The sequence below is a fragment of the Heptranchias perlo genome, chromosome 20, assembly GCF_035084215.1.
Source record: "Heptranchias perlo isolate sHepPer1 chromosome 20, sHepPer1.hap1, whole genome shotgun sequence".
NCBI lineage: Eukaryota > Metazoa > Chordata > Chondrichthyes > Hexanchiformes > Hexanchidae > Heptranchias > Heptranchias perlo.
Window position 1 is genome coordinate 41,317,502 of NC_090344.1, and position 27,429 is coordinate 41,344,930.

Consider the following 27,429-nt stretch of genomic DNA (forward strand, 5'->3'; position numbering starts at 1 on the left):
CAGAGGTGTAAAAACAGACCCTGGAGATTACTGCAGCAAAATATACTAAACACAGTGTTCTTCCTGTATCAGAATTCTAAAGGACAAAAGTGCCAAGACTGCAGCAAAATATACTAAACACAGTGTTCTTCCTGTATCAGAATTCTAAAGGACAAAAGTGCCAAGACTGAAGCAAATAAAATGGTCAAAATCTTAAATGAATATTTTCTCGAAGTATTCACTAGAGAGATAAACACAAACTTGTTATCCAAATTCTGTTGTCCATCCAGTATTGTAGAGGATTTTCAAATCAGTGTGGCAGATGCGCTTGACAAATTAAAGGGATTTCTTTTTCATTCTCGAGATATGGGTATCGCTGGCAACACCTTCAATTATTGCCCATCCCTAGTTGCCCTTGAGTAGGTGGTGGTGGGCCTTCTTCTTGGACCGCTGCAGTCCGTGTGGTGAAGGTGCTCCCACAGTGCTGTTAGGAGTGTCAGGATTTTGACCCAGCGACAGTGAAGGAACGGCCGATAGATGTGCAAGTCAGGATGGGGTGTGATTTGGAGGGGGTGTTGGAGGTAATTGTGTTCCCCTACACCTGCTGCCCTCGTCCTTCCAGTTGATGGAGGTTGCCAGTTTGCGAGGTGCTGCCGAAGAAGCCTGGGCGAATTGAATGTCGAGGGGAGGTGTCTGGGCTCTCTCTTGTTGGAGATGGCCATTGCCTGGCACTTGTGTTACTTGCCACTTATCAGCCCAAGCCTGGATGTTGTCCAGGTCTTGCTGCATGCGGGCACGGACTGCTTCATTATTTGAGGGGTTGCGAATGAAGCTGAACACTGTGCAATCATCAGCAAACAGCCCCACTTCTGACCATATGATGGAGGGAAGGTCATTGATGAAGTAGCTTAAGATAGTTGGGCCAAGAACGCTGCCCTGAGGAACTCCTGCAGCGAAGTCCTGGGGCTGAGATGATTGGCCTCCAACAACCACTACCATCTTCCTTTGTGCTAGGTATGATTCCAGCCACTGGAGAGTTTTCCCCGTGATCCCCATTGACTTCGGTTTTACTGGAGTTTCTCGGTGCAATGCTCGGCCAAATGCTGCCGTGATGTCAAGAGTAGTTACATTCACTACCAAAGACTAACAAATCTCCCAATCTAGGTGGTATATATTCTGGGACGCTGAGTAGACTAGGCCAATGGCCACTGTCATGAAAGAATCATTGGATATTGCTAATATTGCACATAACAGGAAGGAAGCAAACACAGTAACTGTAGGTAAACACAGCAACTACTGGTAACTACATCAGCCTGAGATCAGTATCAAGTAATGGAATGGAATGCATTCCATGGAGCGATAGTTTAAGAAGGAACAGTGAATGTAGATATAGAAGGGAACGGCCCCACCTGATCAAATAGTGTTGAGTTCTTTGAGGACGCCACAGAGAAAATAGAACGTTTTGACGAAAAGTCATCGACCTGAAACGTTAACTCTGTTTCTCTCTCCACAGATGCTGCCTGATTTGCTGAATGTTTCCAGCATTGTCTGTTTTTATTTCAGATTTCCAGCATCCGCAGTATTTCGTTTTTGTTTTTGTAAAGTAGAAAGTGGAAGTCCCTACGATACTTGGACTTCCTGAAAGGATTTGACAAAGTTCCACCTGGAAGCTTTGAATTAAACTAAAAGCCAGGGTAGAATACGGGAACGAATATAAAGTTGTTTAAAAAAATGGAAGGCACTCGTGAGAGGTGCAGTTTCAAACTGGGCGGAGAGGTGTTGAGCAGAGTCCTGCGGGGTCAATGCTGGGACAACTGAAACAGTAGAGAGGATGAAGTGAAAAGATGTCCCAAGTTTTTGCTCAGTTGTGCAACGAAGCAGATAAATGAAGTTCATGGTTGAAAAACTGCATCAAAAGTGAATACATTCAACGAGTGGAATTCAGAAAACACAGGAAGACGTAGAACGACGAACACATGACTTTTGCGGTTGGATTGTCCTTCAGGGAGGTTTATCACCGGGCCCTAACCCTGACACTTTCTCCTGGTTTGAAACTCATTTCACAAGCAGGCTGGGCAACACCAAGAGGGAGCCACTGGGAAACGTCAGTGGTGCTGCAGCACCCAGGAGCAGAGGAGGCATCTTAGAGGGGCAGAATACTTTTTAATTCAGTTTAAACGATGGGTCCCCATGAACTGACTGGTCGGGAAGAGGAGGTAAGGGCTTAACGGGAGGTATTGAAGCCTACTGCTAGGCCCTCTCTCCCCAACAATCTGCTGAGCGGGATTGCTGCCACCATCCCAGGGCGTAACGCCACCTCTCTCCTGGCAGTCCATGGAGGCTAATGGTCGAAATGGCGGTAAAAAGAGGTATCCAGGCCCTCACACCCATCATCGTTTACGTGGGCTTGGTGGCAGAGCAGGGAAGGAAATCCAAGTCAGGGGTGTTAAGGACTGGGATTCAGTGGTAGACATTCCCGCCTGGCATTCCTTCATTTCACGATGCTGTAATGCCCGATGTGTGACAGTGGGCAATCCAGCCCTCAATGTCTTGAGAATGGTGCAAAGCAATTAATAAAGCTAAGGACTGCTGGGATATATAGCCAGGCAGGGGATCACATTAGAAGCACCGTGTTCAGCTCTGATCGCCACACGAAATACAGGCATTGGAAAGGATGCAGAGGAGAGCAAAAAATCCCACGTGCAAAGGGAACAATCTGGCACAATCGCAGTTAATGGGGCACCTTATCGATGTATGTAATTTAGTAAATGATAGTTCCTAAAGTGGAAATTGAAGAGACATGAAAATGGATTACGCACTGCCGGCTAAAGAATAAATGAAAAAGGGGAATAAAAAGACAAAATAGATATCAGTATTTCATCGTTCTGGCACCACCTTCCCATCTGAAAGAACGTGCATTTATAAAACACCTTATCACATTTCTCCGCACATCCCCAAGTGCTACTGATGCAACGATTTACTCTGAAGGGCAGCCACTGCTGACATCCAGGTGAATGTGGCAGCCATGAGATGGTTTACATTGAAGGAGGAGTGCTGATCAGGACACCAGGAGAACTCCCACGTCTTCTTAAAATGGGATCTTTATCAATCATCTCGGTTTAAATCCCTCGTCCACAGGGCAGCATCTCTGCCAATGCAGATTGTCCCGGCAACAGCCCCCCTCATTCTCACCATGGGGCAGAGCTGTTCTGTGACTGCACCCATTCTTGCCCTTGAATGTGTGAATTGGGGTTTTGGTTTGAAATGCTAAATGGTGTCTCCTAAATAGTAAATATTCTGAATGGCTACTTCTTCCAAGTATTCACAAGGGGAGACTTAAGCAGCATTCTCTTCTCGTAACAAAGTTAACTCAAAGTGAATTCAATATTTGTGAGGCATTGACAACTATTATGAGGGAATTACTGCACACTGGGGAGGTACCAGTCGACAGGAAACAGACTAATATGGTGCCCATCTTCAAAAACGAGAACAAAACATGCATAGGTAACTACGGACCCATTAGACTAACCTCCATTCCATGTAAAATAATGGAACTGATTATCAGTGTAAGCTTGAGAATTATTTGCACAATAATGACCTAGTTAACAGTAGTCAGTGTGGATTCAGAGGGGAAGGATTCTGCCTGACCAATCTCCACAACTTCCTTGAGGAAGTGGCAACCCAAGTGGACTGTGGGAAGCCTTATGACATGGTGAACCTTGACTTCCAAAAGGCATTTGACAAAGTTCCACATGAAAGGCTTTTAGTTAAACTCAAAGCTGTAGGGAGTCCAGGTCTACTCAGGGAATGAATAAGAAGTTGGTTGAAGGGAAGAAAACAATGAGTACTTATTAAAGGAGTTATGTTGTGGTCTCCAAGCCATCAGTTTTGGGACAACTATTGTTTCTAATTTACATCAACATCAAATTCTAAAACTTAATTCAAAGTGGCCAAATTTACAGATTACACCAAACTAAAAGGGTCAGTGGAATCGTAGGTGGGAGCTCAGAAATTACAGAATATGTTGGACAAAATACATTAAGTAGGCAGTACAATGTCAGATGAAATTTACTGCTTACAGCACGCAGAAATGGTCTTGAAATAGCGAAAGTCAAAGCGGAAATAGACCGAGGAGGCTGAATAGACTCGATGCTCAACGTATGGAACCAAATGCAGAGCAGGAATCAACAAAGCCAATGGGACATTGGACTAAAGAGGCAAAACAGTAAAAACTTAAGTCAGGGGAAGCTGTGGCCAAACTATACAGTGCTCTGTTCTGACCAGACCTTGGGCTCTGTTGTCCAGTTCTGATCTCTGAGACTTAAGAAAGAATTCAAGTGCTGGAAGCAATGATGTGAAAAGTCATGAGGCTGATCCTCAGTCTCAAAGCGCTGAGCTAGGAAGAAAGATTGGAGAGTCTTAGGCTTCCAGACTGGATCGGAAGTGTCGGAGAGGTGATCTTATAGCAGGACATAAGATTATTAAGGGAATGCAAAAGGCAAATCTGGAATGCTGATTTAAATTAAACTGTGAGGGGCAGGACAAAAAGACCCACATTCAAACGAGGAAGAGATAACTTTAGAACTGATGTCAGGAAATTCTTTACACAAAGAGAGGTCAGCACACGCAATAGACTTCCAGGAAAAACATGTAGAGGTAAACAGCCCAGACTTTTTGAAGAACCAAATGGATGCTGAAATGGAGTATTCTGGGATCTTTCTGTTGGATGAATTAAGAGAGGTTGAATGGCCTTCCCCATCTGTAATTCTCTTGTGAACGAGAATCTGACTTGATAGTCACTGTATGCCTCTGATCCTAGTCACAATTTAAGGGCACACAGAACCACAGGAAACAGGCAGGACTAAAGAGTACACTTTACAACACCAAATTATAACTTCTACTATTTGTAATTTGCAATGGGGATATTTCTCAGCTCCAGGTCATAAAAACATGCAAAAAGACAGTTTGGTTCATGAAGTCTGCTACGTGCAGACTTGATGCAGCCAGGTACCCCACTGACCTACCCTCTAATCAAGCAATCTCCTGGCACAGGCCAAAAAGAGGGAGGGGGAGGGGGAGGGGGAAGTTCTGGCAATTTTGGGAAAAACTTCAGGAAATTCCTCTCTGACTCCCTATGGCAATCAGACAGAGCTCCAGGAGACCCTGGTAACCCACACTCCTCAATATGCCTGCCATTCTGCAAAGTACCCCCTATAACTGGAAGTGTGTTCCTCTCTTAATGAGGACTGCAGGAAATCCATTATCAATGTGTACTTTAGCAATGACTCTGTTATCAGAAATACTCCCTATTATTTAACTGAACCCTTTGCATCACGTCCCCTCGTCCAACCATCTCTATCCATCGCAAATAATCTATCTAACTGGACAGAATCAAATCTCTTCATCATTTTAAAAAGCTCAATCATATCCCTTCCAAAACTGCATTTTTTAAAATAAGAGGGCCCGACTCCTGGAGCCTAACCTGATAACTAAGAGCCCGAAGACTAGGGATCATTTTGGTGGCCCTCCTTTGTACGTACTTCAGGGCCTCAATATGTCCCACCATGTATGAGGACTAAAAGTGGATACTCTACTCCAAAAGTGGTTGTATCCAAGTCTTGTGCTGCCTAAGTGTAGTGATTTTAGTTTTATATTGTATTATTCTAGCAATACAACTTGAAACCTGATTTGTTTTCCCCAGTAGCCTCATCACACTGCTTGTGCATCTTTAATGATTTATCAGCTATGATCCCCTGGTACCTCTCTTGATCTATAACTTTTATTGAGTGTCCCTGCACGGTATGAACATGCTGTGCATTTCCCAGACCTGAATGCATAATAATATACTCGGTAAGTTAGTGGGTTAGTGCTTGGTAAGTTAGTGGGTTAATATAGATCTATGGGGTGGCGAGTACGGTATGGTTCACTGCTCTGAGCCTTTTCTGGGCCATTATGTATTGCAGTGACTAGCACATAACCCAGTGCCACAGGACTAAAGCACAGCCTGGCTTCCCCTGAACAAAGCCAGCCTGCTGGATGTGGCAAGTCTCGGCTGTTCAGTTCTGCGCATCAGGCTCCTCCTCTTTCGGTACCTTTTGGACGAGGAGAACCAATAATCTGGCCGCAGTTTACAAAGCTCATCTTCCTTTGTGGCTGCTCGTTTCTGATCTCTTCTGGTCTGTCTTGTTCCTTCCAACTTCACCTTGCAAGAAAGAACTCACATTTATACAGGGCCTTTCATAACCTCAGGTCGTCCCAAAGTGCCTTACAGCCAATGAGGTACTTTTGAAGTGTACTCACTGTTGTAATGTAGGCAGACCCAGCAGCCAATTTGCGCACAGCAAGGTCCCTCAGACAGCAATGTGATAATGACCAGATAATCTGTTTTTTAGTGATGTTGGTTGAGGGATAAATATTGGCCAGGGCACCGGGGAGAACTCTCCTGCTCTTCCTACTAAGGTTGTTCTCCTTAGAGCAGAGAAGGATGAGAGGAAATTTGATAGAAGTGTTCAGAATCGTGAGGGGTCTGGGTGGAGTAAATAGAGAGAAACTGTTCCCATTGGCAGGGGGGTCAAGAACCAGAGGACACAGATTTAAGGTGATTGGCAAAAGAACCAAAGGCGACATGAGGAGAAACTGTTTTACACAGTGAATGATTGTAATCTGGAATGCGCTGCCAGAGGGGGTGGTGGAGGCAGATTCAATCATGGCTTTCAAAAGGGAACTGGATAAATACTTAAAGGGAAAAGATTTGCAGGGATACGGGGATAGGGCGGGGGAGTGGGACTAGCTGGATTGCTCTTGCAGAGAGCTGGCACGGACTTGATGGGCCGAATAGCCTCCTTCCGTGCTGTAACCATGCTATGATTCTATGATTCCACATCAAAGAGCATCTAGGAAAGAAAGACTTGCATTTATATAGCACATTTTACGACCTCAGGACTTCCCAAAGCGCTTTACAACTAATTGAGTATATTCAAGGCTGAGATTTTTGGACTCTAGGGGAATCAAGTGATATGGTGATCAGGCAGGAAAGTGGAGTTGAGGTCAAAGATCTGCCGGGGCCCCTCGAGCCTGTTCCGCCATTCAATTAGTTCATGCAGCACTCCCTCAGTGTCAGCCTAGATTTTGTACTCAAGTCTCTGGAGTGGGGCTTGAACCCATGACCTTCTGACTCAGAGGCGAGAATGCTACCCACTGAGTACCTAAGGCTAACACCTAATCCCCTACCATTTCTAAATTAGACTCTAACCTACTGGTTTGGTCAAAGTGTCCTCATCCATATCATTAATGAACGTGACGAACAGTTATGATCCCAGTACGGAGCCCTCTGTGACTCCATGCCTGGCCAGACCGTCATCATACAGAACAACTCCCAATAATGACATCCCTCCATCTACCAGTATCGTGTAACCTCTGCCCACTTTGCATTGAAAACTGTACATCAGCATCCTTGATTATGAATAAATACTGTTGTTATTTTAGCCGTTAAAGTTCTTCAAGGGCAGCTCATATGAAACATGCAACTTCCAGATTGTAACGGATGAGATCTGCTTATGGAAATAGCTGTGAAATGTTGAAAGGGAACGTTGTTCTTTAAAACCTTGAGTTGTAACAGGTAGCTTTTCTTTTATGTTCAGCATTCTGCAGATGACATTTTGCATTTAAATATATATTTCAAAATAATTAGCATGGCCTTATATATATAGTACGGTGATAACCAGCAGATCTGTTCAAATCAATGTCAAATATCAAATTTGTTTGTTCTTAAGATTGGTGTGCAAGATGTTAGTCGAGATTCTTTCAGTCAAAGCATTGTGACCTTCAGATCAACATACATCTGATGAGTTCCTTTTATCTCCAAGGTGCTTCGAAACAATTGTGCTGCAGGGTGCATTAATCTAAGAAACGTACATCACAGTAATACCAAGCAATGATATGTGTGCAACATTTCATCTTGAAGGGCTCCGTGATGAACAGAGACTTCAAAAGTCAAATCCTGTTTACTTAGTTGGGTTGTGAGTGTTGCTTTGCTCAGATAGAATAATATCATTCTTCCATTCCATGCTTGTCAAGATTTTCTTATCTGATGGGAAATGCTGAAAATGGGAAACTATGTCTCTATTACACTGACAAGAAGTTTCAAAACTATCACAAAATGGGGCAAAAATTAATGCTAGGGAAATGATAAATTTTCCCAAGTTTGGCCCCAAATGTCAACATCAAACACTCCCAGGGCAGGCACAGCACGGGTTAGATACAGAGTAAAGCTGTCTCGACACTGTCCCATCAAACACTCCCAGGGAAGGCGCAGCACGGGTTAGATACAGAGTAAAGCTCCCTCTACACTGTCCCATCAAACACTCCCAGGGCAGGCACAGCACGGGTTAGATACAGAGTAAAACTCTCTCGACACTGTCCCATCAAACACCCCCAGGGCAGGCGCAGCATGGGTTAGATACTGAGTAAAGCCCCCACTAACTGTCTCATCAAACATTCCCAGGGCACGTACAGCACGAGTTTGATAGTGTAAAGCTCCCTCCACATTGTCCCATCAAACACTTGCAGGTCATGTTAGATAGAGGGCTCAGCTTCCTCTAAGTAGTCCAATCAAACGCTCCTCGGTCAGGCACAGCATGAATTAGATAGAGAGTAAATCTCCCTCTACATTGCTTCATCGCAATCCCAGGACAGGTATGGAACAGGCGTAGAGTAAATCTCCCTCTACATTGCTCCATCGCACTCCCAGGACAGGTATGGAACAGGCGTAGAGTAAATCTCCCTCTACATTGCTCCATCGCAATCCCAGGACATGTATGGAACAGGCGTAGAGTAAATCTCCCTCTACATTGCTCCATCGCACTCCCAGGACAGGTATGGAACAGGCGTAGAGTAAATCTCCCTCTACATTGCTCCATCGCACTCCCAGGACAGGTATGGAACAGGCGTAGAGTAAATCTCCCTCTACATTGCCTCATCACATTCCAAGGTTAGGTATGGAACAGGCGTAGAGTAAATCTCCCTCTACATTGCCTCATCGCATTCCAAGGTTAGGTAAGAAACTGGTTCGGTGCAGAGTAAAGGTCCCTAAACACTATAATAATGTGCCCAAATAATTTTGGGCCATGTCTATATTCTGAACCTGTACACTGTGAAACTTCCTGAACTTGTTTCACATCGGACCATTACATCCAATGGAGAGAGAGAGAGAGGAGACATTCACTCCATCGGTCTGGGTTGGATTTGGCCTCAGATGCTGAAGATAAAAAGCAGCGTTGTCAAGTCTTTCCAAAAGGCTCCACAGAATGTCGCTCGGACTGATTGGATGAAAGTTCTCTTTTTGTTTTGGCTTTGAGAACCTGAAGGGAAGTGCTCAATTCCCTAAGGGTATTGCTCAAAGTTTGAAGTGGGGCTTGAACCCACAAATTTACGAGATTAGTACCAACTGAGTCAAACAAACACCCAAAATGAGAGGCAAAGAATAACATGCATTAAGTTACTCGGTGCACTATTCCTACATGAATGGAGAAATATACATACAGTCCAGATGTGCAACCTTCATAAACCCTGCTTTATAAACCTGCATTACTAAACATTTTACGCCGAGAATAAAGGGAGGAGGAACGGCACATGGACAGCGTATTGGAGCTTAGAAGGAGCAAGAGATCAAAGTTCACAGGTGCACTGATCAAAATAGAACCAATAAAATTGGGAGAGACAAGAAAAGTCGTCTGTACATGTTGGTGTGTAAAATCCTGAGTAACTGTTGCCCTTTTTCAATTACTTTTCTTTTTATTAGCATTCATGTAGGAGGCAGCAGAGATCAATACTTGTGGTTGCGGACAAACAATTTTACTCACTTTAGTATAAAAAAAAATAAGAAAAAGTTCTTTCGACACGATTGATGTCACAATCTATCAAGGTCAGATTCATCCTCAGACGCCTCCACAGCCAATCAAGAAGAGCTAGCTCCAGTAAAGCAAGATTCTATTCTTCAAGTGGAACGAATACCAGATCTATGTCTGCACACTGGAATCTAATTTCTGGTCAGTACAGTTTATGAGAAACCAAGGCGAGCGGTCACGGTCCATGCTGCAGGATAAAAACCAAATTTGCAAAGAGCAGGAGAGAAGATGAGGTAGATCGGGAAAGCAGGGAGACGAGAGCTCTGGTCTCTGAGTAACTGGGTTGACATCCAGAGAGGTACTCACGTCCGTTGGAAGTGGAGTGGTCCTCCCGCCCCTCCCATCGTGGCCCCGGCAAGCGGAGGTGAGAGTTCCAGTCTATGAATAACAGGGTTAACATCTCGTGGGATACTCACGTACGATGTGAGTGAAGTAATGACACCCCCCTCACCACTCCTCCCCCATCTTCCTGGTAGCGAGTTGTGAGTCAGGGTAACTACTGGTCCAAATAGAGAAGAAGAAGAAGATTGTAGCAGGAAGACTGAGGGAGGTAAGAAGTTCTCGTTTTGAGGTCCAAGGTAACAATGAGTTAAGAGTAGGAAGGGGTATCATGAGTCTCGACTTCAACACAGTGAGGAAGCAGGGGGAAGGAAGAAGATGTACATTTGGAGCAGGGGAGGAATCAGAGGCCAAAGATCAGAGGGACAGTGACCATTGCACCAACGAGAAAATAAAGGTTGTCAATACACTGGGATCGTAGGACCTTGTGCTCGTTTGTAAATTTTAACAACTTTACACAAAATCAGATGCTAAAGTTTCTCCCTCATCTTCCGTCAGAGGAAGCATTGTGATAGGTTTCCCTCTTTGCCACAATTGTGGTGCTTCTTTGGCAGGGTGGGACTAATGCCGATACCCCCGACCCTGGTCAATTTCCCGGGTCAGGGTAATTTAAATCATTGTCGCAGGCAATTGGGCCCATTGCAGGAGTTCCAGGGGTCTGAGGAACATCAGAACAGGATGAGGCCATTCAGCCCCTCGAGCCTGTTCCACCATTCAATGAGATCATGGCTGAACTGTATCCTATCTCCATTTACCCGCCCTATCTCCCTAATCCTTAATACCCTTGGTTAGCAAAAATCTATCAATGTCAGATTTAAAACTATTAGTTGAGCTAGCACCTGCTGCTTTTAGTGGGAGAGAGTCCAACACTTCTCTCATTCTTTGTGTGAAGAAGTATTTCTTAGCTTCTCTCCAGAATGGCCTGGCTCTGATTTTAAGGTTACGCCCCCTTGTCCTAGACTCCCCCGCCAACGGAAAAAGTTTCTCTCTATCGACCCTATCAATTCCTTTCAAAATCCTAAAAACCTCAACGAAATCACCCCGTAAATTTCTATATTTCCAGGGAATACAAGCCTAGTTTGTGGAATCTCTCCTCATAATCTAACCCTTGGAACCCTGGTCATATTCTGGTGAATCTACGCTGCACTCCTTCCAAGGCCAATATATCCTTTCTGAGGGGCAGTGCCCAGAACTGTACACAGTACTCCAGGTGTGGTCTAACCAGGGCTTTGTATAGCGGATGTAGAATATGTCTTGCCATAACTTTTGGAGCAAAGCTGTGGAAGTGGTATTGGGTAGCGAGGAACCAGTGGACTGACTTCCTGGCCCATTTTCTTCCCCCACCTGCCCAGGTTACATCCAAAATTGGGCAGAATGGCGGAGGAAAATATTCTGTACTGCATATGCAATCTTGTGGTCACAGTACACAGAGAGTGATTGTATAATTTATCATCAATAATCCAATATCCGAAGATTGTGTCTGGAACTGGGATTGAATAACAATGAAGGGAAAACTATTCCTTTGATAAGATCAGCATTTCCTGTCTGTATTCTTTCAGAAGGTCATGGTCTGTCTTGCTGACAATCAACATTACATCCAAGAGCTCATCCACTGAATGGCGCTTTACCTCCATGACTCGCGCCCTCTGCTGGCTTCAACCAAAGCTTACATTTCTTTTGCAACTCCTCTCATTTCCGAGAGCTTTGCAGGGATGTGGTAATTGGTCATAATATCATCATAAGTGCACCTGTGAGGTCCTAAATAACAGGAGATGGAGTCACTAAATTGGAGGCAGCGATCCAATCTCAGCATTGAGCTGATGAGCAATTACGCAAGTGATGCCAGTTGTTTAATGACACCTACTGGAGCATGACCACTTTAGCACATGCCAGCTCCCACAGCGCTCTGAAATTAAATGAGAAGGAAAGGCTGGAGCAAGTACTTACTTATCCAATTTTCTTCCCTCCTCTCCTGAAGGAGCTGACTCATGTCGCGATACAGTTCCCTGGGTGTTGGGCACTCTTCAGTACATTCCCAAATAGCCATTCCAGAAAGTGGTAATCGGCCGGATATTTGACAGTGCAACATCACTTCAGGGCCTGAGCCTGTCCTCATCTCATATCCACATATTTCGCATATGCATTTTCCAGCAGCAAACAGAGAGGGATCAGGAGCAGCAACCCTGGCTGACTTCTCCCTCCCGAGCCCAGTGGTAAGGACAACTGCAGGGACCTGATTGTCACGCCAGCTGAAATCTGTTGACTTAATATGGGTTAATAAAGTATTCTGCCAGTTGGTTAATGAGGTGTTGTGCCAATTGGTTAATGAGGTATTGTGCCAGTTGGTTAATGAGGGATTGTACCAATTGGTTAATGAGGTATTGTGCCAGTTGGTTAATGACATATTGTGCCAATTGTTTAATGACATATTGTGCCCATGTGTAATGAGGGATTGTGCCAGGTGGTTAATGAGGTACTGTGCCAATTGGTTAATGAGGGATTGGACCAATTGGTTAATGAGGTGTTGTGCCAGTTGGTTAATGAGGTACTGTGCCAGTTGGTTAATGAGGTGTTGTGCCAGTTGGTTAATGAGGTGTTGTGCCAATTGGTTAATGAGGGATTGTACCAATTGGTTAATGAGGTACTGTGCCAGTTGGTTAATGAGATATGGTGCCAGTGGGTAATGAGGAATTGTGCCAGTTGGATGATGAAGTACTGTGCTATGTGGTTAATGAGGTATTGTGCCAGTGGGTAGTGAGGTATTGAGCTATTTGGTTAATGAGGTGCTGTACCAGTTGGTTATTGGAATACAGTGTCAGTTGGTTATTGGAATACTGTGCCAGTTGGTTATTGGAATACTGTGCCAGTTGGTTATTGGAATACTGTGCCAGTTGGTTATTGGAATACTGTGCCAGTTGGTTATTGGAATATTGTGCCAGTTGGTTATTGGAATACTGTGCCAGTTGGTTATTGGAATACTGTGCCAGTTGGTTATTGGAATACAGTGCCAGTTGGTTAATGGAATACTGTGCCAGTTGGTTATTGGAATACTGTGCCAGTTGGTTATTGGAATACCGTGCCAGTTGGTTATTGGAATACTGTGCCAGTTGGTTATTGGAATACTGTGCCAGTTGGTTATTGGAATACAGTGCCAGTTGGTTAATGGAATACTGTGCCAGTTGGTTATTGGAATACTGTGCCAGTTGGTTATTGGAATACTGTGCCAGTTGGTTATTGGAACACTGTGCCAGTTGGTTATTGGAATACTGTGCCAGTTGGTTATTGGAACACTGTGCCAGTTGGTTATTGGAACACTGTGCCAGTTGGTTATTGGAATACTGTGCCAGTTGGTTATTGGAACACTGTGCCAGTTGGTTATTGGAACACTGTGCCAGTTGGTTATTGGAATACTGTGCCAGTTGGTTATTGGAATACTGTGCCAGTTGGTTATTGGAATACTGTGCCAGTTGGTTATTGGAACACTGTGCCAGTTGGTTATTGGAATACTGTGCCAATTGGTTATTGGAATACTGTGCCAGTTGGTTATTGGAATACTGTGCCAGTTGATTATTGGAATACTGTGCCGGTTGTTTATTGGAATACTGTGCCGGTTGGTTATTGGAATACTGTGCCAGTTGTTTATTGGAATACTGTGCCAGTTGGTTAGTGGAATACAGTGCCAGTTGGTTATTGGAATACTGTGCCAGTTGGTTATTGGAATATTGTGCCAGTTGGTTATTGGAATACTGTGCCAGTTGGTTATTGGAATATTGTGCCAGTTGGTTAGTGGAATACTGTGCCAGTTGGTTAGTGGAATACAGTGCCAGTTGTTTATTGGAATACAGTGCCAGTTGGTTAGTGGAATACTGTGCCAGTTGTTTATTGGAATACAGTGCCAGTTGTTTATTGGAATACTGTGCCGGTTGGTTATTGGAATACTGTGCCAGTTGGTTATTGGAATACTGTGCCAGTTGGTTAGTGGAATACAGTGCCAGTTGGTTATTGGAATACTGTGCCAGTTGGTTATTGGAATATTGTGCCAGTTGGTTATTGGAATACTGTGCCAGTTGGTTATTGGAATATTGTGCCAGTTGGTTAGTGGAATACTGTGCCGGTTGGTTATTGGAATACTGTGCCGGTTGGTTATTGGAATACTGTGCCAGTTGTTTATTGGAATACTGTGCCAGTTGGTTATTGGAATACTGTGCCGGTTGGTTATTGGAATACTGTGCCAGTTGGTTATTGGAATACTGTGCCGGTTGGTTATTGGAATACTGTGCCGGTTGGTTATTGGAATACTGTGCCAGTTGGTTATTGGAATACTGTGCCAGTTGGTTATTGGAATACTGTGCCAGTTGGTTATTGGAATACTGTGCCAGTTGGTTATTGGAATACTGTGCCAGTTGGTTATTGGAATACTGTGCCAGTTGGTTATTGGAATACTGTGCCAGTTGGTTATTGGAATACTGTGCCAGTTGGTTATTGGAATACTGTGCCAGTTGGTTATTGGAATACTGTGCCTGTTGGTTATTGGAATACTGTGCCAGTTGGTTATTGGAATACTGTGCCAGTTGGTTATTGGAATACTGTGCCAGTTGGTTATTGGAATACTGTGCCGGTTGGTTATTGGAATACTGTGCCGGTTGGTTATTGGAATACTGTGCCAGTTGGTTATTGGAATACTGTGCCGGTTGTTTATTGGAATACTGTGCCGGTTGGTTATTGGAATACTGTGCCGGTTGGTTATTGGAATACTGTGCCGGTTGGTTATTGGAATACTGTGCCAGTTGGTTATTGGAATACTGTGCCAGTTGGTTATTGGAATACTGTGCCAGTTGGTTATTGGAATACTGTGCCAGTTGGTTATTGGAATACTGTGCCGGTTGGTTATTGGAATATTGTGCCAGTTGGTTATTGGAATACTGTGCCAGTTGGTTATTGGAATACTGTGCCGGTTGGTTATTGGAATATTGTGCCAGTTGGTTGTTGGAATACTGTGCCAGTTGGTTATTGGAATACTGTGCCAGTTGGTTATTGGAATACTGTGCCAGTTGGTTATTGGAATACTGTGCCGGTTGGTTATTGGAATATTGTGCCAGTTGGTTATTGGAATACTGTGCCAGTTGGTTATTGGAATACTGTGCCAGTTGGTTATTGGAATACTGTGCCAGTTCATTATTGACAAAAGCTGTTTGAAGCTCAGGTTCCAAAATGGCAGTCCTGGCAATTTTGGAGAAAAATCAGGCCAATAAAATAAGTGCTTTTTTAAATGATTATTTTTTCCCATGCCTCCCTCTTCTGGAAGCCATTGGTTCTTGTTGGGCTCCAGTTCCACCAGACCTTCGCAGCTGTTCCTCTACCTTGTCCAAGTGGCCATTCTTCATGTGTGATCCTGCACAGTGACTGCAAGATATTCAACCATAAGGAGCATCACAGTCAAGCCTGATCCTGCCCTCGTCTGATGACCATACACACACATCCTGTGGCGGGAGGTCACTGGACAGTGATCAGGAGCAAGAATGTCGACTCAGATAGTTGAAACACATAAAGCATGATTTTAACAGCACTGCATGGTTCCTTCAACAAACTAAACAGGGTGCGCCACAGAGCTCTGTTCCTTGTGCATATCACTAACTGATTCTAACTCAGGAGCAGACTGTAGGTATGCTATAATATAGTCGAGTCCACATGCTGCTCCATGCACAGAATTATAATGCACCAAATCAACTCCCTTTCGATCCCATTATACCAAATTACTGATCCAGACATGACACTTCAATGTATAATCCAGGCATGAAATTGTCCCCAATTACGAATGTTTTCAGCGCTCAATACATTGAATACTGTAGGGTTTAGAGAATCTACTGCCTAATTTCAGCTAAAGACCCTGGCACAGATCAGACCTTTTGTACTTTAACAAGAGAATTACCTTTCCCATATTTTAATTTTGATGCAGATGCTTCTCTGTTTGTGAAATTGGTCCTTTTGTGGTTTAATTGGTAATGAAAGGCTTGTGTTTATATCGAGCCTTATCAGGTCTCTCAGAAATGCCTCTGAGCGCTTCACATAACATTACACTGGAGAGCACTGACTGTTAATATGTGAGGAAAGTGGCAACCATTTTGCACACAGCAAGACCCTGCAGCACCCGTTCAATATTGTAATGGAATGTCAACTTGGACTGCCAGCTCAAATATTCTGACCCAGAGACTTAGCATTGGATCATCTGCTTTCAATATTGCTCACATTGCTTCATCTCATCAGCCATACATATGACATGAAAAAGACATGTTGTGACATTGAGTTTCCTACACTGGATTGCCTCTCTCAGCAGAGGTCGACTGTGGGGCTGCCATGGGTCAAGATTGGTATTGAGGAGACCAAACTGCCAGTAACCTTTCACTCAAAACATCGTTCAGCACTCTGAGCATTGTGCATCCTTGCTTTCCCCTCCCTTTCCCAATTTTCTCCCCTTTCTCCTGAGGGCTCGGACTCTTGCCTAAATATGGTATCATGGGCTCCCTAACTGCTGCCTTGTCCACAGCACCCAAGTGAGCACAGATTGAACCCGAGTTCTGATCTGTATGGCTTAGCACCACACCATATGGATACTTACTATAGTGGCATTATACTCAGCAACATCTCGATAATTCACTACCCATAGCTTGTATCCACATCAAAGAACAGGCTTCTTTCACAGCATGGAGCTCTTCCCTTTTATTCTCTCTATTCCACATACATATGTTCCATGAATTACCATTGCATTACACCAGCTGATCCTCTTTCTGTAGTAATGTTATACAGATACACATTCATCAACGCTTTCAGGAAGAAAATTACAGTACATTTCAGCTAAAGTCCCTTTTAACTGCTTCTGCAAGACACCATTTGCTACACGGAGCAGTCATTCTCCAGTAAAATAGTGCATGAAGGGAGCTGGTGGTGCAGTGCCTTTGATACAGGCATTTCATCTCTGTGATCTCGGTTCAAATCTAAGCCAGACTACTATGTGTTGAAAGTCAGTTAGTTGTAAGGGTTCTATATTGAGGCAGTCTCAATCCAGTTCTTAGCGGGCATGGACCCACAGTGCAAAATTGCTTTTAATTTAGCAATCTCACTCACAGGGTTTCTGTTATTCTATTTATTATATATAAACCACCCAAACTGTTCGATTCCAGCGTGTAACTCACTCCCAGATATCTATTACTCCATATATAAACCATCTGAACCCCTCGATTAGATTCCAGCCTGTAACTCACTCCCAGATATCTATTACTCCATATATAAATCAGCTGAACCCCTTGATTAGATTCCAGCCTGTAACTCACTCCCAGGTATCCATTATTCTATATATAAATCAGCTGAATCCCTCGATTAGATTCCAGCCTGTAACTCACTCCCGGGTATCCATTATTCTATATATAAATCAGCTGAATCCCTCGATTAGATTCCAGCCTGTAACTCACTCCCAGGTATCCATTATTCTATATATAAACCATCTGAATCCCTCGATTAGATTCCAGCCTGTAACTCACTCCCAGGTATCCATTATTCTATATATAAACCAACTGAACCCCTCGATTAGATTCCAGCCTGTAACTCACTCCCAGGTATCCATTATTCTATATATAAACCACCCGAACCCCTCGATTAGATTCCAGCCTGTAACTCACCCCCAGGTATCCATTATTCTATATATAAACCATCTGAACCCCTCGATTAGATTCCAGCCTGTACCTCACTCCCGGGTATCCATTATTCTATATATAAATCAGCTGAATCCCTCGATTAGATTCCAGCCTGTAACTCACCCCCAGGTATCCATTATTCTATACATAAACCATCTGAACCCCTTGATTAGATTCCAGCCTGTAACTCACTCCCAGGTATCCATTATTCTATGTATAAACCATCTGAACCCCTCGATTAGATTCCAGCCTGTAACTCACCCCCAGGTATCCATTATTCTATATATAAACCATCTGAACCCCTCAATTAGATTCCAGCCTGTAACTCACCCCCAGGTATCCATTATTCTATATATAAATCAGCTGAATCCCTCGATTAGATTCCAGCCTGTAACTCACCCCCAGGTATCCATTATTCTATATATAAACCATCTGAACCCCTCGATTAGATTCCAGCCTGTACCTCACTCCCGGGTATCCATTATTCTATATATAAATCAGCTGAATCCCTCGATTAGATTCCAGCCTGTAACTCACTCCCGGGTATCCATTATTCTATATATAAATCAGCTGAATCCCTCGATTAGATTCCAACCTGTAACTCACTCCCAGGTATCCATTATTCTATACATAAACCATCTGAACCCCTTGATTAGATTCCAGCCTGTAACTCACTCCCAGGTATCCATTATTCTATGTATAAACCATCTGAACCCCTCGATTAGATTCCAGCCTGTAACTCACCCCCAGGTATCCATTATTCTATATATAAACCATCTGAACCCCTCGATTAGATTCCAGCCTGTAACTCACTCCCGGGTATCCATTATTCTATATATAAACCATCTGAACCCCTCGATTAGATTCCAGCCTGTAACTCACTCCCGGGTATCCATTATTCTATATATAAACCATCTGAACCCCTTGATTAGATTCCAGCCTGTAACTCACTCCCAGGTATCCATTATTCTATATATAAACCACCCGAACCCCTCGATTAGATTCCAGCCTGTAACTCACTCCCAGGTATCCGTTATTCTATATATAAACCATCTGAACCCCTCGATTAGATTCCAGCCTGTAACTCACTCCCAGGTATCCATTATTCTATATATAAACCATCTGAACCCCTCGATTAGATTCCAGCCTGTAGCTCACTCCCAGATATCCATTATTCTATATATAAACCATCTGAACCCCTTGATTAGATTCCAGCCTGTAACTCACTCCCAGGTATCCATTATTCTATATATAAACCACCCGAACCCCTCGATTAGATTCCAGCCTGTAACTCACTCCCAGGTATCCATTATACTATATATAAACCACCCGAACCCCTCGATTAGATTCCAGCCTGTAACTCACTCCCAGGTATCCATTATTCTATATATAAACCATCTGAACCCCTCGATTAGATTCCAGCCTGTAGCTCACTCCCAGATATCCATTATTCTATATATAAACCATCTGAACGGCCTTGATTTGAAAGTGCTCTTACCTGGAATATTCTCTCTAACGTATGAATCAGCGGAGCATGAAACGCAGTGATATCAGCTCACCGAAAAGGCATCACTACCCGTGGCCTCCATTTTACACCCCATCTGTCACTCCACAAGTTAAGCATCAGCTGTTAACACATCAAAACAAAAAGTCAATCAGCGACACGGAAGCAGAGCTTGATGTCGGCACTCCTCCTCCCATAGAATTCTGCCAGAGAACGGTTGCGAGCACAACAGGGATACATCACGTACTGGTCCCCCTCATTTTTTTTTTAGAAATCCAAGTATCAAGTTGCACAGTGCAGGACAGCTCCAAAATTGAAAAGAGTAGGCGAGATGAGGAGGCCAAACAGGAAGTAGTCATTGGGTTGATACCGAGCTTAGATGTGAAAGCCTGCAAATTTTTAGTAGGAAGGGACGTTTGAGGGAACTGTGGATCCTCACAGTTCTGAGGTCCCGTAAAAGAATGAGTTAGAAGAGGAGACAGAGTGACAAATCTTGATTTCAGCAGAGTAAGGATGCAGGGAGGAGGAAGAGGGTGTAGGAAGGTGTATTTGGAGCTTAGGAGGCACAAGGCAGGAAAGTTCAAAGGGAACACTGACCTTAACGGTATCGATATGAGACAGAAAGGTTGCAGTAGATTGAGAGGGCAGAGGCGAGATCTGAAAGGATTGCCTGTCTGACAGCAAGTTTTCTCTTGTAAACTAATAGAGTGCAAAGTTCTTTAGCTCATTAACTCACAGCAAGACTGCAACATTTCTGTTTAGTTACATGTTTAATGAGGCATTTGTCAAAAATAAAATGTCTATAGAAAAAACAGCGTGAAGTATCTGAGGGTGGAAAATACCTTCACTGCTTCATGCAAAACTGATTGCCTCAAAAACCTATCAATGATTTTTAATTAGATCTGCAGAAAGATTTTACATAGCCATTAGGGAACGAATTATAAATACAGCAGCAACTTTTGTGGACCATACTAGATCCAAGAATTCAGTCATTTTCATAGTATCATATCATAATATCATAGTAGGTACAGCACAGGAGGAGGCCATTCAGCCCATCATGCCTATGCCGGCTCTTTGAAAGAACTATCCAATTAGACTCATTCCTTTGCTCTTTCCCCATAGCCCTGTAATTTTTTTTCCCTTCAAGTATTTATCCAATTCCCTTTTTATTCATAATTCCATTTCTGGACATCTTCAGTTATTTGTTTTTTTTTGGTGAATTCTATGCTTAGACAAGAAATGTTACACAAGGAATGTTAACGCTAGATGAGGAAACACTTCTTGTTTCAGGAGACCCAGCTCAGGGATAACACAGCTTAATTGCAGAGTGAAGCTCCCTCTACGCAATCTTATAAAGCTTTCCCACTCAGGTATGGAATGAATTAGATACAGATAACGTTCCCTCTACATTGTCCCTTCAAAAACTCCCAGGTCAGGTCGGAGCCCTGTAACCAGCAGACAGAGGAGACTTTCATCCCATCAGTCTGGGCTGCATTTGAACCTTGGATCCCAGAGGTGAAAGGCGAGCGTTTACCCCACTGACCAAACATCAGGAATGAGAGTTGGTAACAGAATGAGTGACAACATTGAATTTGTGATCGACAGAATAAGGAGCAAAAATGTACACTTTACAAATGTGATACTGTAACAAAATGTTTTGATTTATAATACGTACCGATATGGCTTTGAGGAATGGTGTTATTTAAGGAGCTAACGGGGCAATTAATAGGAGATCTTCACTTGATATGCAGGCAGATGGCATAAAATGGCTGCCACCATCCACTATCTCTGTAGCTATTGCCACAGTAAGTGTTTGATGAACATTTGGCATAAGAGAGACAGACTGGGCTCGTGTATTGATTGACGTTTCACTACTGCTATTTCAAGTGGGATGACCATATCTCCACAGCATTTTCTTGCTTTTATTGCCTCTCCCTCTCCAGCAAGGGGAATGATGGGAACTATCAACACATGTTAGCCTAACATCTGTGGTGGGTAAAATTTTGGAATCTATTATTAAGGAGACAGTAGCGGAACATTTGGATAAACATAATTTAATAGGACAAAGTCAGCATGGCTTTACGAAGGGGAAGTCATGTCTGACAAATTTGCTTGAGTTCTTTGAGGACATAACGTACAGGGTGGATAAAGGGGAACCAGTGGACGTAGTGTATTTAGACTTCCAGAAGGCATTCGACAAGGTGCCACATAAAAGATTATTGCTCAAGATAAAGAATCACTGGATTGGGGGTAATATTCTGGCATGGGTGGAGGATTGGTTATCTAACAGGAAGCAGAGAGTTGGGATAAATGGTTCATTCTCGGACTGGCAACCAGTGGCCAGTGGTGTTCTGCAGGGGTCGGTGCTGGGTCCCCAACTCTTTACAATCTATATTAACAATTTGGAGGAGGGGACCGAGTGTAACATATCAAAGTTTGCAGATGATACAAAGATGGGAGGGAAAGTGGAGAGTGAGGAGGACATAAAAAACCTACAAGGTGATATCGACAGGCTGGGTGAGTGGGCGGAGATTTGGCAGATGCAATACAATATTGGAAAATGTGAGGTTATGCACTTTGGCAGGAAAAATCAGAGAGCAAGTTATTATCTTAATGGCGAGAAACTGGAAAGTACTGCAGTACAAAGGGATCTGGGGGTCCTAGTGCAAGAAAATCAAAAAGTTAGTATGCAGGTGCGGCAGGTGATCAAGAAGGCCAACGGAATGTTGGCTTTTATTGCTTGGGGGATAGAATATAAAAACAGGGAGGTTTTGCTGCACTTATATAAGGTATTGGTGAGACCGCACCTGGAATACTGCATACAGTTTTGGTCTCCGTACTTAAGAAAAGACATTCTTGCTCTCGAGGCAGTACAAAGAAGGTTCACTCGGTTAATCCCGGGGATGAGGGGGCGGACATATGAGGAGAGGTTGAGTAGATTGGGACTCTACTCGTTGGAGTTCAGAAGAATGAGAGGCGATCTTATTGAAACATATAAGAATGTGAAGGGGCTTGATCGGGTGGATGCGGTAAGGATGTTCCCAAGGATGGGTGAAACTAGAACTAGGGGGCATAATCTTAGAATAAGGGCTGCTCTTTCAAAACTGAGATGAGGAGAAACTTCTTCACTCAGAGGGTAGTAGGTCTGTGGAATTTGCTGCCCCAGGAAGCTGTGGAAGCTACATCATTAAATAAATTTAAAACAGAAATCGACAGTTTCCTAGAAGTAAAGGGAATTAGGGGTTACGGGGAGCGGGCAGGAAATTGAACATGAATTTAGATTTGAGGTTGATCTTATTGAATGGTGGAACAGGCTCGAGGGGCCAATTGGCCTACTCCTGCTCCTATTTCTTATGTTCTTATGTTAAAAAAAGCGAGAAATGCTTACACTTATATAGTACCTCGTCATATCTTCAAAATATCTCAAAACACTTCACAAAATGAATTCCTTTTGAACTACAGTCACCATTAGGTTGGCATTCTGTGTCATCAACATCCCACAAACAACAATGAGATACAAGAGTTGGGTTGCCAACCCTCCAGGATGCCCTGGAGTCTCCAGGATGCCCTGGAGTCTCCAGGAATTAAAGATTAATCTCCAGGACACTGCTGTGAGCAATCCCAGGAGTAAAATTATCAGGGCATTAAAAAAGATTGTGTTTTTAAAAAACATTTCTTTGAACACTTTTGTTTATTAGTTATAAAAATATTGGAGAGAGGGGGGAAATGGCTGGTTGACTGACAGTCAAGAATCATCCAATTGGGTAATAAAGATTCTATTCGCTTTCCAATTGGCGTGGGAAGGAGGGACGCCACGAGGATGGACATGTTGGGCGACCAATGGCGGGAGTGTGGGGGTGCAGCAGTTGGAGGGCATGTGATGACACCTCCATGAATATGTCCGACCAGAGTTGGCAACCCTAAGCATGTGGAATGAATCAGTTCTTCTTTGGTGCACTGACTGAGGGAAGAATTTTGGTGGGGACTCCAGGAGAGCTCACTTCTCTTCTTCCAATAATGTCGAGAAGCCTTTAGTTTGACGTCTCGCTCAAAGGACGACACCTCTGATAATGCCGCATTTCCTCAATACAGCACTGAAGGGTCAGTCTAGATCATGCGCTTGATAGCACTTGAAACTACAACTTTGGCCCAGAAGTGAAGGAATCCACGAACAGGGCCAAGCGATTGTCTTGAGTTGACATTGCTGATGTGGGAGCGGTAGATGGCAGTCTTACGAGGGAGACTCCACTGAATGTGAGAGTATAGGTATTAGTCGCACAAGTGCCAACACGACCCTGGCCCAAAGATTGTGAAGTCTTCAGTGCAGCTTTGACTCATTCCTTTGATGTGCTGTTGACAATTTCTTCAGAAAGGACCCCACTCTTTCTTTCACCCCCATCAGCCTCTAACCATGCTCTCTTTTGTTGCAGCCTTTCGTGCCCCTCTCAATTTTCACAATACTACAATGTTCAGTGCTCCTTCAAGCATTCCTCTCTCGTCCCCTCTAAGCTCCCAAAAACACCATTCTTCACACAGCTGCTCCTCCCTGTGGTCTCTCTAAGTTGAAATCAAGACACATTATGCCCACTCCTCCTCAAACTCAAATCTTCCCCAGGACCTCAAACGCTCCTTCAGTAGTGCTCCTACAATATACAGGTTTATGAAGGGCAAGTTTGATATCACCGAATATCATAGCTTCACCATTAATCTCATCTTCTCAACCTTCATGGTCTCCTGCACTGTGGGACTTGGGGTTTCACCTAGGCTTCTTATTTTAAAAAAAATTAAAATGCAAGGACACACGCTGACTTTACAATCAGACTTAAAGCCTGTGGTTCTGTATTCCTGACCAGACTCCCCACCTGAAAAATGCATGAAAGGTTCAACCACAAGTTCACATTAATTAATAACAAACAAAAAAGGTTCTCAATCACAAGAATTAAAGGATAGTCGCCATGGCGACAGAACACAATGGATGTGAATGCACATTCCTCTTGCTCCAGAGAGTCTTTTGAAGCCAAGATGTGACACCCTTGATTGGGGAGAGAAATTGGGCTAATATATAATGGCACTATAAATATCAGAATCTGAAGCGGAGAGAACTCTGCTGTGGCCCAGTATCCTCTGCTCCTCAATCTACTACCGTCGACTAGTCATCAAATCATTATTACTGTGATTTCACCTGCTAAAGAGGAACAATCATATGATGTCCCTCTCAATTTTCTGCTTTTTATTTCCCCATCCTCTAATTTTCTCTCTCCTTTTCCTGTCAGCATTGACTCTTGATGATGTACAGGAAAGCTCCCTCTACACTGTCCTATCAAACACTTCCAGATCACAGACAGCACAGGTTAGATACAGAGTAAAGCTCCCTCTATACTGTCCCATCAAACATTCCCAGATCACAGACAGCACAGGTTAGATACATAGTAAAGCTCTCTCTACACTGTCCCATCAAACACTTCCAGATCACAGACAGCACAGTTTAGATACAGAGTAAAGCTCCCTCTATACTGTCCCATCAAACATTCCCAGATCACATACAGCACAGGTTACATACCTAGTAAAGCTCTCTCTACACTGTCCCATCAAACATTCCCAGATCAGGTACAGCATGAGTTAGATACAGAGTAAAGCTCCCTCTACACTGCCCCATCAAACACTCCCAGGTCAGGTACAGCATGGGTTAGATACAGAGTAAAGCTCCCTCTACACTATCCCATCAAACATTCCCAGGTCAGGTACAGCATGGGTTAGATACAGAGTAAAGCTCCCTCTACACTGCCCCATCAAACACTCCCAGGTCAGGTACAGCATGGGTTAGATACAGAGTAAAGCTCCCTCTACACTGTCCCATCAAGCACTCCCAGGTCAGGTACAGCATGGGTTAGATACAGAGTAAAGCTCCCTCTACACTGCTCCATCAAACACTCCCAGGTCAGGTACAGCATGGGTTAGATACAGAGTAAAGCTCCCTCTACACTGCCCCATCAAACACTCCCAGGTCAGGTACAGCACGGGTTAGATACAGAGTAAAGCTCCCTCTACACTGCCCCGTCAAATACTCTCAGGGCAGTACAGCATGGGTTAGATAGAGAGTAAAGCTCCCTCTACACTGTCCCATCAAACACTCCCAGGTCAGGTACAGCATGGGTTAGATACAGAGTAAAGCTCCCTCTACACTGCTCCATCAAACACTCCCAGGTCAGGTACAGCATGGGTTAGATACAGAGTAAAGCTCCCTCTACACTGCCCCATCAAACACTCCCAGGTCAGGTACAGCATGGGTTAGATACAGAGTAAAGCTCCCTCTACACTGCCCCGTCAAATACTCTCAGGGCAGTACAGCATGGGTTAGATACAGAGTAAAGCTCCCTCTACACTGCCCCGTCAAATACTCTCAGGGCAGTTACAGCACGGGTTAGTTGCAGAGTAAAAAAGGAGAACGGAAGGGAATGAAAAATTCGCAGGGCTATGAAGAAAGAGCAGTTGAGTGGGACTAATTGGACAGCTCTTTCAAAGAGCTGGCATAGGCACGACGGGCCGAATGGCCTCCTTCTGTGCTGTAAGATTCTATAATTCTATGAACTTGGCTGCATGTTAGAAGGAATTTCCATGCAGATTTTATTGTGCAACTTTTCCCAACATCATTTAGGTGAAAGAGCAAAGATTATTGGGTCCAGATTAAGGAGACTGTGCTCTTTATCTAGACAGGAGGACAGATGGTGCCCTTCCAGCTATTTATAAAAAGCAATCTTCTTTCTTTCATCCAGCTGTCCACAACCAAAAAGAACATTTTTTTTATGATCTCTGCGGGAAATCCTCTTAAACTTAAGTTTGTAATTAAAAATGCCACGGCCCTTGAATTGGGGCCAATTGTGCATGACGCAGATTTAATTAAATTTTCAGCTTACCTTCAGAATTGCTGCTTCAGTGTGAGAAGATAAAAATGATCTAGAGGACAGAAGCTGTTTTACTTCTGCACAGTGGACCATTGAGAGGGTGGGATGGAGACCTGTTGCCCATGGCGCTATGTAAACAGAGGCCTTGACCGACTCCAATGCCTCACACCATGTGTACATGGCATACGGGGACCCCTGGCCTGTAGGTTGCACTGGTGACGTTACCGACTCGAAGCTCCTGCGAGTGGCTATATTGATTATAATAGGGGCTGTGACTTTCGACTGGCCTGAGAGACAGCCAGAGAGCCAGGTCATCATCTGAAGTCACGGCCCCCAATTCCAATCAGCACATCCATTCTGGTGCAACTCCTCATCAAAGGCCTTACTGGGGTGACCTGGAGTAAGAGGAGACCCAACATGGTGGGTCTGATTCGGTTGTGAAATGTGACCATTTAAAAACAATTCTGTAGTCATATTTTTCGAACGCAATATAGGGGCATACAACGATCAAAAATTGACCTCCCATGCCTCTTCCTCTTTTTAGGCGTGTCAAAATGATCGCACACCTGGATTTCACTCTTCTTCCGAAAAGCAGCCAAGGCCGATTATCTTCCCTCCTACTCTTGAATCAATCCCTCCAGCCCCTTTGAGCTGACTGAGTGATTCCGCCACTGATCGATGCGGCCACACAGTAGGTGTTGGGGGACGGGTTCAGCTTCAGCCGGATATTCCTCTTGTTTACCGCCTGATTTCAGGCTGTACTGGGGCGGGTTGGGAACGACAAACGGCACAGCCAGAACTTTATCCATTTCTACATTCAACATATTGCCCAGCGTCATTTCCGTCAGATGCGTAGTGCCCGCTGAAATATTTCAGGAAGGCGGTCATGACAGAGTGACGTCAATTTTCATAGCTACTGCTTCAGTGACCCCGGTCTGTATTCACGTCAGCGTGCAACAGGCCTCCAGTGTTATTAGGCATTGGGAAATGGAGCAGAAACCTTGAAGCGCTCACGGCAGGCACTGTAATGGAGCGAGGGACTCACCTTATTGCTGGCATGTGGCAGCAGTGGGAAAGCCAACAACATGGTACCCGTTGGGGAGGCAGCTTGG

The 27,429-nt window shown here is 44.0% G+C and overlaps 1 protein-coding gene across 1 annotated transcript; it reads right to left on the reverse strand.

Annotated features, from left to right (window-relative positions):
• Nucleotides 1-2,790: 2,790 nt before the first annotated feature.
• On the reverse strand, nt 2,791-27,156 carry LOC137336034 (dynein heavy chain-like). Its single transcript, XM_068001536.1, has 4 exons — nt 26,939-27,156; nt 13,016-15,443; nt 4,059-4,188; nt 2,791-2,804 (listed from the first exon to the last, which is right to left on the reverse strand). Exons 1-4 carry the CDS (start codon nt 27,154-27,156, stop codon nt 2,791-2,793), a joined length of 2,790 nt encoding a protein of 929 aa, XP_067857637.1.
• Between the last annotated feature and the right edge of the window lie 273 nt (nt 27,157-27,429).

Bases quoted from the DNA above. Each gene is read 5' to 3' on its own strand.
- LOC137336034 (XM_068001536.1), bottom strand. From the start codon at position 27,156: ATGACGCTGGGCAATATGTTGAATGTAGAAATGGATAAAGTTCTGGCT. The intron at 15,444-26,938 runs GTAGGAGGGAAG...CAAAATTGCCAG, and splicing joins CTGGAGGGATTGATTCAAGA to GACTGCCATTTTGGAACCTG. The intron at 4,189-13,015 runs GTACAGCACCTC...TTGCCTCTTTAG, and splicing joins TGTATTCCAATAACCAACTG to TCCAATGTCCCATTGGCTTT.